This window comes from Austrofundulus limnaeus, unplaced genomic scaffold, assembly GCF_001266775.1.
Source record: "Austrofundulus limnaeus strain Quisiro unplaced genomic scaffold, Austrofundulus_limnaeus-1.0 Scaffold15, whole genome shotgun sequence".
In the NCBI taxonomy this organism is placed as follows: domain Eukaryota; kingdom Metazoa; phylum Chordata; class Actinopteri; order Cyprinodontiformes; family Rivulidae; genus Austrofundulus; species Austrofundulus limnaeus.
The window spans coordinates 4,008,475-4,026,316 of NW_013952417.1; the positions used below are offsets into that span (position 1 = coordinate 4,008,475).

General features: G+C 37.6%; 1 protein-coding gene across 2 annotated transcripts in view; it reads right to left on the minus strand.

Annotated features, from left to right (window-relative positions):
• The window catches only part of atf6 (activating transcription factor 6), a gene marked incomplete in the record, with an annotated part of 58,026 nt that overhangs the window by 23,980 nt on the left and 16,204 nt on the right, over positions 1-17,842 (minus strand). For both annotated transcript variants that reach the window (XR_001309840.1, XM_014002954.1), the window contains 8 exon segments: positions 2,187-2,298; positions 3,835-3,908; positions 4,643-4,745; positions 4,864-4,959; positions 7,207-7,353; positions 8,378-8,469; positions 8,616-8,801; positions 17,001-17,170. Coding sequence is in view for 1 of the 2 variants with exons in the window: in XM_014002954.1 (XP_013858408.1) it covers positions 2,187-2,298; positions 3,835-3,908; positions 4,643-4,745; positions 4,864-4,959; positions 7,207-7,353; positions 8,378-8,469; positions 8,616-8,801; positions 17,001-17,170 (980 nt within the window).

Consider the following 17,842-nt stretch of genomic DNA (forward strand, 5'->3'; position numbering starts at 1 on the left):
CATTTTAATAACAGCTAAAGGTGACATAGATGATTTATTATGGTATAGTATTTAACTATATGCCCGAGAAACACATAATATTGGCCCTTTAAGACTTTTACTCAAGTAATATTCTTAAAGTAGACTTGAACTTTTACCAAAATAATTTTAAGGTAAGATATTTTTGCTCAAGATTCACTTTGAGGTACTTTATACAAAACTGACGAGTACAAAGACACTTAAACAGGCTGACTGCCCCTGGCGGAGATCTTGAATGATGCTAGGAGAAACACTAGAACAGTCATGTTAATCAACAGGACTAAAGCTACTTTCATTAGAAATCCAACAGAAATTGTCAGAGATTAACTCCATTCCTTGTGGCTTCCACAGCCACAGTAGAATACAAGATACGAGATGTTAAGGTGAAAATAAGCAAAACAGAGAATAAGAGCAGCTATAAAAGAGAGCTGTGTGCCTAAATAGCATTTACAAGGTGTATTACTGCAGTCTTTCTTTCCTGAAAGAAACATTAGGTCTCATATGTTCACACCAGTGTAATCCAAAACAGGAGATGTAAGCCAAAATAAGCAGTTGATCTAAAAATGAGACGTTTGTGTAACCGCATCGGGGCCAGAGGTCAGAAAGCATTTCATCTTCATCAGGACACAGTCCAGCCATCAAACTGGTCAAAATACACACAAGCTGCAGCTCCCATGACAACTAATGATATTTTATTCAACCTTAGCGTCAGTGACAGCCAGCAGTGTTTCCAGAACTTTATCTTATCATTGGCATAAAACCAACGGTGCTAAAAATGAAGTGACTAACAGAAAAAAGTCATTTTTCCCCCTTTCTTAAAAGTTGTGTTATTCATTGCATCACTCCTTTTGACCTGTAAACAGACACACAGGCGGTGCAGCTGATAGCRTACAGCTACATTAACCCAAACACGACTGCTTGTCTGATTCAAGATGCTGCTCAGAGTGACCTCGGCTGCTGCAGAGGGCCAGGACACGCTGTGATGAACTGCTAAACATTTTCACCTCCAGGGACAAAAGTCAGCCATGGGTGGTGCTGGACTTAATTTAAACAAATTCAAAATTTGATCCAGAGTTCTGGCAGTCTTGTGTTGAAGTAATAAGGACCGAACAAAGACGCCGACGTTCTAAAACCCAGGAAACAGAAAACAAATAAACTGGATTTAAAAAAAAAAGGTCATAAAATTCTGCATAAAAACAAACTTTCAGGGGAAAAACAAGCCTGTAGTTTTTATTTATAAGGCATTGCTTAGTGTTTCTTTAAAACTTTCTGTTCAAATAGTTTTTATTTTGTGAGCTTGTCAATATTTTACTTGCTGTAAACAACTTGTCAAACTAAAATATATCTCATTTAAATTTTTTTTAATATATAAAAACAAGAAACGAGCCAAAAAAATTAATGATTACTGAATTCATGTATCAGAAAAGACCAAACAAGGAGTCCACCAAAACAAATCTAAAACAAGCAACAATTTTAACAAATGATTCGACTTAATTTGCTTGGAATGAAAACAATAATTTGATCTGACGTTTAGTAAAGAATAAAACTCACTGATTATCACTGGATATGCAGCATTTAGATTAAAACTAAAAGCATTCTGACAGAAAGTTTGACGTCACTTTAATTTTAGAAAACGGCTGCAAACTTAAAGGGCTTTAAACCAAAATACCTCAGTGTCACCATGACAACTTACAGCCAAACCTTTCTGATTTAATAAGTGAAAAAAAAAATGAACATGATGTCTGACCACATGGTTCAAATTTTCTTACCAGAACAACAAAAATCCTAGGGATGGAGGATGTCTTGAACAGAAAAAATGACAAAGAGTGCAAATGGAGCAAACCACACCGGTGGAAACAACTGCTTACGAGTAGCTACACCCAACCCCAACCATATGGTTTTGAATGAAACCTCTTTGCTATTATTTAAAATTTAAAAATCAGCCTTGACACAATCTATTACTCAGTTGTTTAATGATTATGTTGAATAAACTGAAAAATGACGGCGGAAACCAAATAAAGATGTCGAGCTAAGAACATTTTCCCTAAAACATGATTTACTTTGTCTTTTTCCCTCGGTTTAAAACTTGAGTCAGGCTGTGAGAGAGCCGGCAGCTGTTTCTCTTCTCAAATCGGAGTCAGTCAGGCACCACGGCCACTTCAACTTACCCTGCGAAAAGACACCACGTAGAAAGTGTCGGCGCGACGGTTGAGCTCATCGAAGAGGTCACCGTAGGTGTGCTGAGGGGCGTAGTACACCTGCAGCTCGCTGCCTGGAGTCCTGTTGATGACACGCAGGAATACAGAGAACACGTGAAAAATTCTGTCAGTGTGCAGATGAGAAAAGAACAGAAAAAAACTGATATTTGTTTTACAAGTCAAAGCTATACACGACTGACTTTTGTAACATTTGATCACTGAGTCCTATTTGACAGCTCTGTTAGCCAATATGAGTTAAAAAATTATGGGGGGYAAAATTATTTTTTGATCAGAGCAAACAATCATATTAAATAAGAGGATCAGGATTATAAAAGTCAGTTTTGTTTTGTTTTTATACCAAATACAGTTTAGTGCAATAACACACTTTAAATCAGGGATGGGCAACATTTTTTTTGTCACTAACATAGATCCATGTAGTGGATTCACAAATTTAATAAAACTACTATATAAAATTTGTTTATATATTATTAGGGGTGCAACAATACATGTACCCGTATCGAACCGTTCAATACTGTGCTTTAGGTTCAATTCACACTTGTACTTGTATTGAACAATACAGATTTTTTACAATTATTTTATGAACTTGTCTTCTGAAGATGCTCTGTGTTGAAGGATCAGAGGATCTTTGTTCGATTTTTCCATCTAGGCTGTATTTTCGAGCGCAGATTCACTGAGAAACTTGCTGTTTCAGCAAAATTTAAGTTTAAATTTAATTTAAAAATGGTACTTTTGAGGTTAAACAAATGTTCATAAATAAGTTCAATAAATTACAAGTTAAAAAGGGCATGGAAATTTCTCTTTTTTGTATCGAAAAAATATCAAACCATGAGACTAAAATATCGAACCAAACCGAATCGTGATTTTTCTGTATCGTTGCACCCCATATATTATATATACACAATATATAACTTAACATATCCCATGCTTAATGCAAGTAGGACAGTTGTACTCTTCTTTAATAAATATGAATACAAAATGTTTGACGCAAACAAAAAATAAACAATAAAACATTAGTTTTTATTTATTGTTTTTTCACTTAAAAAGCACTCAAAAAAGCTCTTACCTTTAAGTAAGAAAAAAAAACTTATTTTTTTTTTCATTAGCAGCCCAGACAGAAGTCACCCGCAGGCCGAATGTGGCCCGCAGGCCGCCAGTTGCCCATCCCTGCTATTGAGACTAAAAGTTTAATTGCAAGCTGCATTATGACAAAGCTTGTCACTCTGAAGAATGTAGGGTCTGCAGAAATCAGAGAGGACCTTTATTTTATGCCTCACATTTTAATAGATTATGACAGGAAATAAAAAATTAACTCCATTTGTCTGAGCAGCAGCACAGAGCAGAAAAGCTTAGAAATAAACTGGCCAACGTATAATCAGTGTGCAAAAAACAGCCCTTCAAGTCACTGCATAATAAATGAGTTATTGTAAAATGTCCAAACTAAAGAGTTTTATTACACCAATAACATCGAGGCATTAAACATGCCCGATTACTTTTAAAGCTGGCCTAAACACATTACGTTTGTTCAAAGATAAAACACAAAGACCTGAAAAAATGGGATTTCATCCTGTGAGTGACACTGTAAATAGCTTTTACTCACTTTTTTTCAGTCGTCTCTACATATGGGACGGGCACAATTTGAGCCCTGTCAGCCTCCTCTTTCTCTGTTTTCTGCTGGGAAAACAGACAGCTCAAGTCTTTGTATAAAATACAATAAGTAACCATTCAGGAAAGCACAACACAGTGTTGGCTATTTGTATTATGAATAATACAGAAACAGACCATTGCTATTCGAGCGATTAAAAACACACATCCTTCACAGAGTGAACTAATTTACTCTGGTATAACTTTAACAATTCTTCACTCATCAAACAACAGATACTAAAATACATTCAAAACTTTGCTTTGGAAGTATTATTTTTATGGACTCATTAAACAACTATGCTTTTAATTAGTGTGAAGTTCAAGGGTTACAGCTGCTAAACACAGTGAGAAGTAAACATGTTCCCTTGTTCTATTTCTAATATATAAATAATGTATACACTGCACAGCCCTGACTGGATTAAACTTGCATTACTTACTGACTGACTTGTGACTGATTTGGGCAAAAAAATGATGGAAAAAAGGGCAGGGGGCACAAATCCAACAGCTCCCCATGAAGCGTTATGTTTACATTCTTATGGATTAAAATCTCACCCCCCACCCCCCCCCAACAAAAAAAAGAAAAAGAAAAAAAGAGAGAGAGAGATGAGAGCCTCACAGAATGAAGTTGTGAGGGGAGATGAAACAGTTTGAATAAAAACTGACTTGAGTTTGGGCTGTGCATTTCCAACAAAAAGTATGTAAATTTGTCCTAAAGTACAGTAAATGTGTATTCTTGATTTAAACAATTTGCTGAGAGGATTTACCAAAATGTGTCTTCTGTGTTTGAGGTTGTTGTTGCTCGTTCTCCTGGTTTTGCTCTGCTGCACTTCATGACGATGAATCCATCCTCTCAACTCATGTGCCAACCTGCCAAGTTAACACAAGTGTTTATTTTTGAAACTTTAAATTAAAAAAATTGGGTGAATTTGCGCTCTTGTGTAAGAGAGTGGGGGGAAAAACCCACACATAACATGTCATTGCTTACTCAATACACTTGGTCCTGTTAACTGAAGGCTGACAGGGYGGAGGCGGTCTGAGAAAGATGGGACTTTTCACAACCATCAGGGCTTTATCCTCAGCGCTAAAACAAAATAAAAAGAAGACAGGAGCTGTTAAAAGTTSATGTTTCCACGCAAATTATCTCTGTAAATGATGCCGTTTGTCCAATTTTGATTGTGGAAAAGGGTCTAACACATGGTGTGAAAGTACATTTACACTGTARGTACATATACACAGTATATAGAATAGTAAATTCATGAGTTATGAAGTGCTACTGACAGATTCTGTGTTAAATCCTATAAAATTCTCATAAAATGATAGAAACTCAARAGGTCCAGTCCAGTCTGACAGAGACAGACGAACCCAACAACCAGAGTCAGAACTGTTCCCATACGCTCTAACATTCTTACACAGCAGCAAACATCGGTGTATAATTTTCCTTTTCAGATGTTCCCTGACTTTGCTCTCAATGGAAATACTTCTCTGAAAGTGAATGATTAAGTTGCTTAACATGGTGATGTAGCCTGTCCACAGTCAGTGCCCACCAGAGGGGGACTTGTGAAGAAAAATGTATACCACCAACATTTAATCCTTCCCCTGGGCCTCCTTGTTAACTTTTTGGCTGTTCCTCCTGTTTCTAAATGGCCTGGAAACAGTTCCACAAAACAGCCTGACAGCTTTAAATGAAGGACCAAAATATCTCTCTCTCTCACACACACACACACACACACACACACAGGTTTGTTTGTATATCCCCGTGGGGACCATGGATTGACTTCCATTCATTTTCTGATAATTTTATAGCCTAAACCTGACCATTTACCCTAACATTACCCTCACAGGTACCTACCAGACTCTAAATCTAACCTAAACTCAATTAACACCTTTGTCCTAAACCCTAACCCTAAATCTAACTATCTACCAGTAGATACCTAGTCTGGCCCTTGCCTTCCTACGCAGCTCTGCTCAATTCTAGTTTCCCTTCATTGCTTCCTCTGGGACTTCTCCCATAGACAAGGATTTTGCTGGCAGATTTTTAGCCAAGCCAATCAGAGAAAAGAACGTCATTTTCTGCGCAGTGTCTGCTTGTAGTTTATTTTACCTCGGCCAATCAGCAAACAGAAGGCAGAGTTTTGAACGACATCGACTTTCTGCGCAGTGTCTGCTAGTTATTTTAGCATACGGCAGTGGAGGAAGTGAATGAAGCCAGTCTGTGTTGATAAGGCTTCCAAATCAAATTAAATTTATCTGACAAAGCAGCAGTTCTCATTTACAGTCATCTCGTTCGACTCGGTATATTTCTCCTCCCAGTAGGGTTGTTTACAGCACACGTAATTTCCGGTTTGCTTCTTAGCTTAGCCTCCTTCACAGCGACAACACACACACGCTTCAGCAGAGGCCACGCCTCCTGCAAGAATCGCTTCTCTATGCAGCAAGTCCAGACCCTTGTACGAAGCAAAGTGAAGGACAGGGTCTGTTTTTTACCAGGCTAGTAGATACCTAACCCTAAAGCTAACCATCCACCAGTTGATACCTAAGCCTGAACCTAACCCACCATATAATTTGCACATATAAGGACGAGGCTTTGGTCCTCCAAAGTAGCAGTGGATCCTCACAAGTTGGTGTATATTGGCAAAACAGGTCTTAACAAGGTAACAAAAACAAACACATTTTTTTCCTGTTAAGTGGAAACTTTACTTCCATTTCTCCCCATTAAATTCTGCGTTTGTTATTGTCACCCCTGTTTTTAAATCTAATTATCTCCTTCATGCTGGTGCTGSTTGGTTAAATGCTACTGGAGAACATGATACTTCTGATGAATGTTTTTCTTTTAAACACATGACATACTTTACATAGAGACGTCAACACACAACACTGCCTGGCAATGCAATGYAGACGTTTAGATGCTCTGACCACCTTACAAAACATTTTTTCATGACATATATGTTGAGCTAATAAGCCAGACAGGAATGTTATTTATGCAATTTTCAAATGTCTCTGCTGGGCCTTGAAGACCTTTTTTTTAAGTAGAAAGACAAATATATACTTCTCTGTAAAGACAGACATACTGTATATAAAGTTTGATGTTAAACAAGGCCTGGCTTTATTTTCCCTACTTTGTTACTCAAAGTACACACACCAGTCATCTGGCAGGGGGCCTGCAGCTTTTCAAACAGCAGACATTTGGGCAAACTTTGGCAATCAGCTGCCACACATGTTTACACATGCTGTAATGAGCGAACTGAGAACAAGCACAGGTGTATCCTGGTCTGCTAATGTAGTGGGTAAATACTACYACGTGACCGGTTTTGGTGGTTTGGCTTGATACCTGTTTGGGTTTTCAGATGGTCTGCTGCTGGGCCAGGGACCCATCACCACATCGGACTCCGCCTCTGGTAAGAAACCCAACAGGTGTCTGCCACTTTGCTGTGATGAGTAAACCTCCAGGTTGGAGTTGGAGCCACCCTGAAACAAACTTTTTAACAGAGACAATAAAGATGTTGTGATAAATAAAGATGGTGAAATCAGAATATGAAGCAAAAAAAAAAAAAGAAAAAAAAGACAAGAACTTGGGACGACCACTTAATGTTATGTTTTTTTTTCCCTAACAGACAACTCTAAAGTCTGGTTTTGAGTGCACACTGGGATCCATTTCAAGAGAATACAACCTCAGGGTGGTCGTGTGTGTATATTTAACCTTCCACTGCAAAGCACAAAACAAAAAACACAAGCAAACTTCAGCTTCACGCTTCCACTTCTGAAATCACTAACAGCACAATAATTCAACCAATTGTCGTCTCAAAAAACTTTCATTCAAGTTGGAGGTCTAGAAAACAAGTGAAAACATTTTCCCAGAACAAATCTGCACAAGCAGATTATCAGACCCAGCAAGTAGATGATTACATCTTTGTGGAAAAAGCCGGTCCCAACAGAAAACAAACATTTTTGTTAAATGAAAACACAGAATCTGTCATTATTGTTGAAGGTAAACTGTGAGGTTTAGATTGTGCAATTACACAACCCCTCCATCTGTTAGCTGGGCGGAATCAAGCCCTTTCTTTCCCCCAAATCAGGTTTTATTTTACAAATTTCAATTTGTCACAATTACTATTACAAGCAGCCGTAAGAAAAACGTCCACTTGAAAATGTTGCACACTTTTGACCTCTTTTGAACTTTCTCAAGAGGAAAATGTTGATTTTTCACAACAAAGTTCCYGTGTTTTGAACTTTCTTCACTCAATTACAAAGCCCTACACTGTTCTCTGTGAGCTCTTTCTTTCTGCCTATTGCAATACATCAGAAAGATTCTCACAATGAGTCACGGGGCTTCCCGCTTGTTTCCCTCCAGCAATCAAATCCATGTGCATTCACCTTACAACAGTTTATGTTCATCTACAGTATCTGTAGCTGGTTTGAACTAAATTTCAGCCACTGGCCACCAAATCAAATTACTATTCAAGCACATGAAGGAATACAGATGTTCAAATTCCCAAACTTACCTCATCGGTCCAACATTAAGCACTAGGAACACCACAACTACCATGAGGCACACAGCTCTCCTCTTAGGTGCTGTCGCCTTTAGTACTGTGTTCTGCAGGAAGAAAAGTGGAAACACATTACAACACAATGTAAGAACTGCAGACATAGATCAGAAATGAACTCAGTCTTGCTGCAGTACAGTCACTTTATGTACTCATCTCTACAGAAGTCTCAAAACACGAGTGACTCTGGGCTTACCTCACTCAGCAGACCCTCCAGCTGCCTCTTCAGGTTGCCATTCTCGCTCTTGAGCACCTCGTTCTCAGTCAGCGCCACTTTCAGGCGAGCTTCCAGGGAAATGAGGTACTCTTTCTTCTTTTTCCGGGAGAGCGATGCCGACTCTCGGTTCTTTATCATGCGCTGCTGCCTCTGGGACAACTTTGACTAAAGTGAGAGCACAACAAGCAAATTACTCTTTATAAAACACATACTTTATCCTTCATTTACACATACAGTTGTATAGCAAAGACGTAGGCGAGTTGTTTTTGTGAGCAATGAAAGTCACCCCTGACGTTCCGTGTACTTTTTGGTCATTCAATTTTCGGTTTAAAAAGTGTTATTGAAAAACAAAAAATGGATAGCTATGCTATTTTCATTTTATACTTTACAAACAGGAAAATAGTCCATTGTTTAATTTTTTAACTGTCGTTATCAAACCTTTAAAGGTGGAGCTAGTTAAATAACTTTAATAACAGGCACATGTAAATAAATAAATGCTAACTAAATATTTTTGCATTTCTTCAACTGCAGACTGTATTTTTTATTAATATAGCTAGTCTAGCTAATTTGTTTTACTTATTTATTTAGAAAAAAATATACAGACCCCTGACCCATCTGTTGCTCTGTAGATAATGTTTTCCTCATCAGAATGTCATTATGTTTGTGTAAATGTCACCACATACAAAAATGTTCTTTTTTAATTCATGGTAAATTGTGGATATTTTTATTATGATGAAGCGATTTAAGAAAAATTATAAAGGACAAGAAAGCAAATAGTGTGTAAAAAGGGGTGAACATTGTTACATCAGTGTAATGCTTGGGCCATAGCTTCTATTTTATATATAAAAAAAACTAAACTAAACTATAATTCAAGACATGCCACCGGGTTAGGGACACCTAAAACAAACAACAGCCCTTACTGTACCACAAAATGCTCCTATCTGAGTTTGTGCATGAAAATATTTACACTACAATCATTTAAAAAGTCAGCGTCACTTGTTTTGTATGTTAGGAAGCACTTGTTCAGTGTGTCATTCTTTCAGAACTGAGTTTGCCTCAATGACACATAAACATAGAGGCACTACTGTATATAGCCACTATAGGTCTGGGTGTAGTTCAACCATAACCCAGTCTAATTGCTACAATTAGTGTCCTGAACACAAAGTCACTCTGCAAATAAACAGAAGATTTTTAGCTTTTTTAAAGATCTGTTTAAGTAAAGGTTTATTTAAAACAAGCCCAAACAAAACACTTCCTGTATATAGAAAATAAACAAATTAGGGACTAGATGAACACATAACTAAGCACTGCAATGATTTCTACTTGACATTAGCAAGTTGAGAACTGCCAATTGCCAAACACTGATCATCTTAACATGACGATCCTGCAAAATAACACAATCAATGGCAAAGAATTCCCAAACACATTCCTGCTCATCCAATCAGCACCACTGTACAGCCCTTCTTTAAATACAAATGCTCTCCTCAGGGTAAGTCTCCATTATCCTGGACCTTATAACCCCACTGGCGATGAACTTTTTTAGATCTCTGTATTTGTGTTCAGTCTCCTGAGAAACCCCTCTGTCTCCCAGCACAAAACTGGGAGCTGTGCCACCAGCCTAAGCCTGGGAACACCACAAGCAAGTTGTTACCAAGGAGTGGAGAGCAATGAGGCTTAGGGGGAGAATTTGGAACAGAGAGGGGGGCAAAAAAAAGCAGAGTGGCATTTCTCCATATTAAACCCACCCCCCTTGAATGGTAAAGAGGCTAACACCAATTCTGGCTTAAACTCTATTTATGTGTTGGTGGGAAAAGTCAACAAGGATGGAAACAAACCAGTGGCTTCTGTGGAAATAAACAGTGGACAACAGCAGAGAGCATCTGATATACTGAGCATGCCTAAGTGTGAATGTTTGATTATTCCACTGGACAATTCTCATACAGAAAATACCTGTTTAATAACTATTCAACACATGGATGTGTCAAAAGAAGGACAAAGATGCAAGAAACAGCAGTAATTAAACAGCACATCCTGACTGTCACAGTACTGTTAAGGAAGATTTTATCTTCAGTATTTCAAAGATCACCCAGGAAGAAAGTATGTTATTAATCATTCAGGGATGGGGGTGTGCAGGTGTATATTATACAAAATCAACATTTTTTTTTTTTTTGCTTTATATCATGTTATCAAAACTATACCCAGAGTGTTGCTTTGACTTATTCATGCATGTTTGAGAAATCCTTGAATTTCCTGTGGTACTCATGTGGAGCTGCTTAAACGCTTGTTGGTACAAAGAACCACCTATTTACTCTAAGCTCCTCCCTGGAGCTCAATCAACAGCCGAACTCCCATCCCACGCATTGTTGTGAAGACGTGCTGAAATGGGAGGGTCAGAAATGGTAGGTTCTTAAAGAAACAGAGGCCATTTACAAGGTGTTTAAATTTATTCTTTATATATATCAGCATTTTTGTAACAACTGAAGGCAACATAGTTGCTTGATTGTGGTAAAGAGTTGAACTGTGTGCCTGGAAAATGCACAATACGTCCCCTTTAATGTATCCAAAATCAAGGCATTTCTTTTAATAGATCAAGGTAATTTTACTGTGTAATGTAAGCTACAGGTAAAAGAAAATATAATTAATTTTAGGGATGGGTAAAAATATTGATTWATCAGTGCATTGCAATTCATTTCTTTCCAATTCAATATTGATTCAGAAAATCCTCTGAATAGATTCGATCCCCTGGCCAATTTGTCCTGTTTTACATTTGCACTCTATATTTAGAACAAGTATTATTCTGCTACCACTTTATTTTCAAATATTTTATTTCTCAAAACTGTTATTAATGCAGGCAAGAAAATAAATATCTAAAATGTATCCACAGAAACTCCAATGAATTATTTTCGTACTTCTTCTTACTATGAAATTGATAATGAAGCATTTGAAGAAATATTCAACTGAAATCCAATCGACTTGTGACACAAATAATTGAATTGTGGGGTTGTTAACAGTCAGTCCTAGTTCATTTTATTTGCAGTTAAATAAATGAGAGATGCAAAGCTTTTATTTAAACTGCCTTAAAGATGCCCAGAAAATATTGCAAAGAAACTAGAGAACAAAAACATTTATTTATGAACCTGATCTGAAGACCCTTTTCCTCTTAAGGTTCACAACACAACATCTGCTGGAATCCCCTCTGGTGAAGCCTCCAATTTGACTAATGGTAGGACTATTTTCTTTCCCTTGTCAGGGACACACACACGCACACAAACACACACACACACACAGGTCATACACACGCAGAGTAGAACCCTATACCATTACACTGACCCAATCCCCTGATGGCTGTTTACAGCTGTCGCAAAAGACTTCGCCCTTCACACCACCTGCCTGAAGCATGTAATCATTTAAACACCCAGGCTTACGTGAACCAGAGTACAGTGCTGTAAAAAAACAGTGACACACATAGGCAAACTAGAGGCAACTTGCAGCAACACCTGGCATTTGCATGTCAATTTTAGAAGTTATTTTACAAGTCCAACAGCCAGCCAAACCACAATGAGTGATCACAGCTGCACTGGGTTCAAGCACGGCATACACTCCACTCTCACACAGCGCAAACAACAGATTCTTCATCAGAACACACACTGAAATCACTGCTCTGCCTTTATGACCGCCACCTAAAATCTCTGACATGTTTTGCAGTGACAGAAAGTGATGAAAATGCTCTTTATTTCAAAACATCCACTACTTCTCATAAGAAACACGCCTCAAAACATACTCTTTCCATCCCTCTCAGATGTGCTTAGCCCCTCTCCTTTAATCACCTATTGTCAATGTTATTGACTTGATTGGCTGCATAAAATGGCAGAAAGGTGTACCGGTATTTGTTTTGGCCTTTGGGGTGCAGAAAGTCTTGACATCAATCTCTTAGTATGAAAAATGCATCTCCACACTTGACTATACCCACAATACCTGGACAAGTTCCAACATTGTTAACCACAAGATGAATTGCCCAGACTAATAAAACAAATATTATGACATTAGGTCATGGTTAACGTTCGTTGGTTTTACAGATGCCAGCTCCACATTTCTTTTCTATACAATGAAAAAAAAGGTGAACACTTTTAATACAAACACATCTGTCACATGTCATTACGTGACACGCAGGTCTCAGTGATTACAAAGCCAATCATGCTCAGTTATGTCTCGTACTTTTTATATGAACTTTCATGTATTTTTGCAGCTTTGTTTTCAATTTAATGCCTGGCAGTGTATGAGTCACACTCAAAGTTCTGCTAACAATAAAAGTAGAATGACAGAAGAGGAGGTGGAGGTAGAGCATGTTTTGTCAACCCTCCTCAAGGTCAACTTTGTGGGAGCAGAAATTTAACAATAAAGTGAAAGTGACTGTGTGACAGTAACACTCTCTGAACAACTAATTAAGAGAGTCTGAAACAAACACCAGCGAACAACCGTCAAGTCTTAAAAAACAATGTGAAATACTTTCCCACCCAACATAAAAACAAAAAAAATGCAAACAAAAGACCACAAGTTGTTTTCATTTCAGCCTTTCTTCAGGGATTGTTGCAGTGAGCAAACTTTGCATTACAAATCTGACAGTTATATTAAACTGGATGCTCTTCTCAACACAACCTGGGCTCGAACCTGCAGCCTCAGCATTACAAGACCACCAAGCTACCAGAGTAAGACCACAATCACACATCGTAAACTGAGTGGATTAGCAGTGACCAACATATTTTGTTACATATTTGGGTCAGTCTGCTGTTCTTAATTGTATATTATAACATTCCTTAAAAATTTCAAATGTATTTTCTGGCATTTCTCTAAATGGACAGAATATGGTGTGTGTGAGAATCACAAAATGTGTCTTTTGAGTCTAACAATCCGACACCAATCTACCTTTTTTAATTTACAATTGAAAAAAATCTGATGTTTACCTCAATTAAACAACATGCCAAATGTATAAACAAGGTTGAAGCCGAAAAAACATCCTTAAAGGGGCCATATTATGCAAAATCCTTTTTATTTATTTTTTTTTACTTTTACAGTTAAATGCATTTAGTTGTGTACTTTGAGTGTCTAGGAGTGCAGAAAAGTTTAATTTAGTTTCTTCCAGAGCTGCATAGATATCCTTAAATTCTGTTTGGGTCATATTTTTTATTCTGTTCTGTTCTCTTGATTTTCTAAAAACTTTTTCTGAACTATTATGTCAAATTATTTGTGACAAAACTGCCAAATAAGGTCTAGAATAACTAGCTACAGTTTGGTGGTCTTCAATCTCCTCTGGCTCTGGGTCAGACTCTGGCTCCAACATGGAAGGCTGGATGGACAAGTCTTCTGTTGTTCACATCTTTTAGCTAATTTGTAAATAAATTTTTTCTGCATTGATAGATAGACCCCCTCCGTTAAGCTAGAATGAACAGCTCTGTCAGCTCGAGGGGGCGGGGTGTGAAGCGTCTTGTCTGGATTTAAAGAGACAGCCTCAAAATGAGTTGATCTGAGACACACCTCAGAAAAGAGGTGAAAGAGGGGCTTATGGAGTTACAATAAGGAAGAATTCAGACCAAAGTATTGCAGTTCCACTTTATATAGACCCCAATTGAATTATTTAAATGTGAAAAAAAGAGGATTTAAAAGCATGACATGTCTTCTATAAATTGCTTTTAGCTTCATAAAACTGAGACACCATTTCTTGGAATAATATATGTTGTCTTGTATGTTTTCTTGAATGTGTTTCTTAACTGCCCCCTCCCCCCTTCCCTGAATGTACAGCACCTTGTGAATTTATTTCTGTGAAAGGCGCTATATAAATAAAACTTTACTTTGTCAATAATAATCTATTTCCAGGTTGGAAGATAAAAGTGGACACCTTACAAGCTTTTAAAAATAAAACTGTTCAAACAATGTTTAAAAACTATGCTGAATTTTAGAAAACGACACAAACAAAATCAGTTTTTACAAAAATCTATGTGTACGTTTACACTTTAAGTTAATTCAGCTCCACCAAGTGAAGATGTGTCTTTTATTTACAGAGTGTGAACATAAACAAGCCTACTACATTTAATTTTGTTCATAAAATGGTCATTAGTGTCTAAATCGACTACTATTGTCCATTCAGTTTAAAAAAACTTGTGTGGTAAAATACCATTATTACCACAAATAAAAAAGGTTTGAATGCTTTCCCATCAACAGCTTATTTTTATATCTTAAACAGATTCCAGTTAATGGTCTGTGAACTTAAAACAAATACTAAAAAAAGATTGAAATGAGAGAGTTTGAGTTGGACTGGATCCAGTCAGAATGTGAGTATGGAAATCACAACGTCACAGTTACACAGAGGGTAAGTACATGCATGTCTGTCGGAGCAGGATACTTGTAATTGTGCAGCTGCATGCAAGTGCACACAAGCAGGTCCACAAATACAAACACGACATCTGAAGGCAATATAAATTCTAATGAAGAGGGTTTGTATATAAATTGCTCACTGGCACACAGAGGCAGCAGTTAACCTTCAACCCAGGCTGTAAACTTTAGACAAACAGAGCAGTAGAAGCTCCCCCCCCCCCCCCGCTATAAGCACATTAATCACAGTGATAATAAATGAAGCCATGTGTGCRTCTCAAACGCACAGCGAGAGACAAAATGTTTTTACAAAGATGTCAAATACTTTTTGTTTGGTCAATCACTTGTTTGTTTCTTTTGGATGGGTACATACTGTYATGCTAWCAATTACATAGAAACATATTACCTGCCAGTGTTTACTGAGTTTATATGTGTAAATTAGYCACAAAGTTTGCATGYGTTGTCTAAAATGTTATAGTGTGATAGGGCCTTTACCTGTCACATACCTGTAACTTWTGCCTAATTTCACAAGAGTTAAATTAAGTTACTCATAATTTGATATATGTCAAAAGCCAGCTGGGCAATTGTGTAGCAGACAAATAACATTTTCAACCTATCAGCACCGTACTTCTATAATTMTAACATATATTGAAATATTCAATGTATAGCTGAAGACCCTACAACTTACTGAACATGTTTGTAACTTACAGCTAGTGTATTTTACAGCATTTTTGGGTTCAGCAGTGTATAGGGTACAAATGATGAGCATCAACACTCCTGCTGGATATATGAGGTGCAGAGGTTCATAACTATCACCACAGAGGATGGAGGATCCTGAGAGACTGGTACAAGAGTACCAAACAGCCATTCTCTAGCATCAAATTGACCTGACTGACTTTGAAATGTTCTAAGCCGATAGGACCAGGAGAAATTAGGTGAGACTTTGTATCGGGAGGTGATGGGAGTTTGACTTTTAGGACCACCTTATAATGGAACTCCTWTCTGGTGTCACATGATTGTTGCTATATTTTCCAAGTTGTGATGCATACGTTTGGCATAAGTTATACAAATGCTGGGCGTAAAGGCCCCCACATACTCAGTGCACTTCACTCTGTGGAGGTTCGCGCGGACTCAGTTCGGACTCGAAGCGGCCGTCCACCGGACTGGTCCGCGCAGAGTTGAATTTTTTATGTCCACGTCTGCGGAGTCGCACAATAAACTGCCCGGTGAGTTCACGTCAAACTGTTTTGAATGCGACACCAAGCAGACAAAGTTGAAAATCTATGTCATTTGTGGACGAAATMGAAATGGAGTCAAAATTTGAAGAGCATCTCYTGGAGGAGATTAGAAATATTTATGACGCGTCAACGAAGGAATCTAAAGACGAGCAACAAATTCGTGGGAGGAAATAGCTCAGATCCTGGGTAAGTACTTCTTTTCTTTTGTTGTTTTAAAGCTAAAATGCAAACTATCTCTTCCTCCTGATCCTTGACATCATGACTGAAATCGTGAGAAATTAAAGAATTTGTCAGGCGGTCAGTACGCTCGAGTATGAACTCTCTAACGTCTGCGGACAATATGCACAGAGTCCGCGCAGCTCACATACTGCACACAGTACACCCGAGTATGTGGGAGCCTTAAGCTCTGCATAAGTCAAAAACACTGTCATGAGCTTTTATAAGTTATATAAGTAGAAATAAATTATGGATAAGTTACTCATAAGACAACCATAGGTTATACTGTATATTTGTTTAACTCATTAGCAATATGGTATATCTACAGTATGTATTTTATGTATTTCTCCTTCGATATGCTGTGCATTGCCAGAATGTTGAACAAAATTTTCATAAATCGGCATAAGCCGTGTAAAACAGTGTGACAGAGCCCTGACAAGTGTTGGGTCTGTTGACTGGTTTTAGACAACCAATTACAGCAATTAACTTAAACTCTGTTAGTTACTGTGGATGAATGTGTGATTGTCAGTGTTGACTGACTCACGTCTTCATCTGAAGAAGGGGTCCGAAGTGGGACAGACACCAGCGGGGCTGCAGCTACAGGAACGTGCTTGTCCTGGCTGAGTGTTGGCATAGCCACCATACCGCCAGGGACAGCGCACTGCGTCTGGATCTGCAGTAACGGGCTCGGCTGAGACAACACGATGGGTCGACCTGAGAGAAACACACACACAGTACGTACACATTTTTTAAATTACAGGTTTACATTATGCTTCAACCATCTGTAAGAAAAACACTGATTAATGCAAGCTGTGATTATGTGCAGACACGAGCATTTTCCTAAACTGCGAAAATTATAACTGGTCGACATTTACGCACAAGGTTAAATTGGGTTGGGGCTTTTTTGAGGAAAAGCCTTTTTGTTTACTTTTATAACATCTTTTAAGACTGAGAAAAAGAAAAAAAATTACAGTAAGGGGAAAATCATGGAAAGCTTAGACATTTAGTATTCTGTAACACTGATACATTTCCAGTTAAACAGCACAACTAAAACTATTTTATTAATACTTCTTTATGGGATTATGGATCAATGATAAAAACATATTTTTATGATTAATACAGACATTAGATTGTGCTCTTACAGAAGTATTTTATTGTTAATATAACATACATAGCATGATTAATCTTTAGCATGAAATCTGTCACCATTTTTTATTTGCATTTTGTCAAATGATGGTAATCAAATGCTATCTGAGCCTACACGTGTGCTTATTGCAACAAAAACTAAACGTTTTCAAAACATTCTTCTCAAAAAATAAAATAAATAAATGAAATAGATGTGCTTAGTAAAAATGTCTGTATATACACACACACACATATATATAT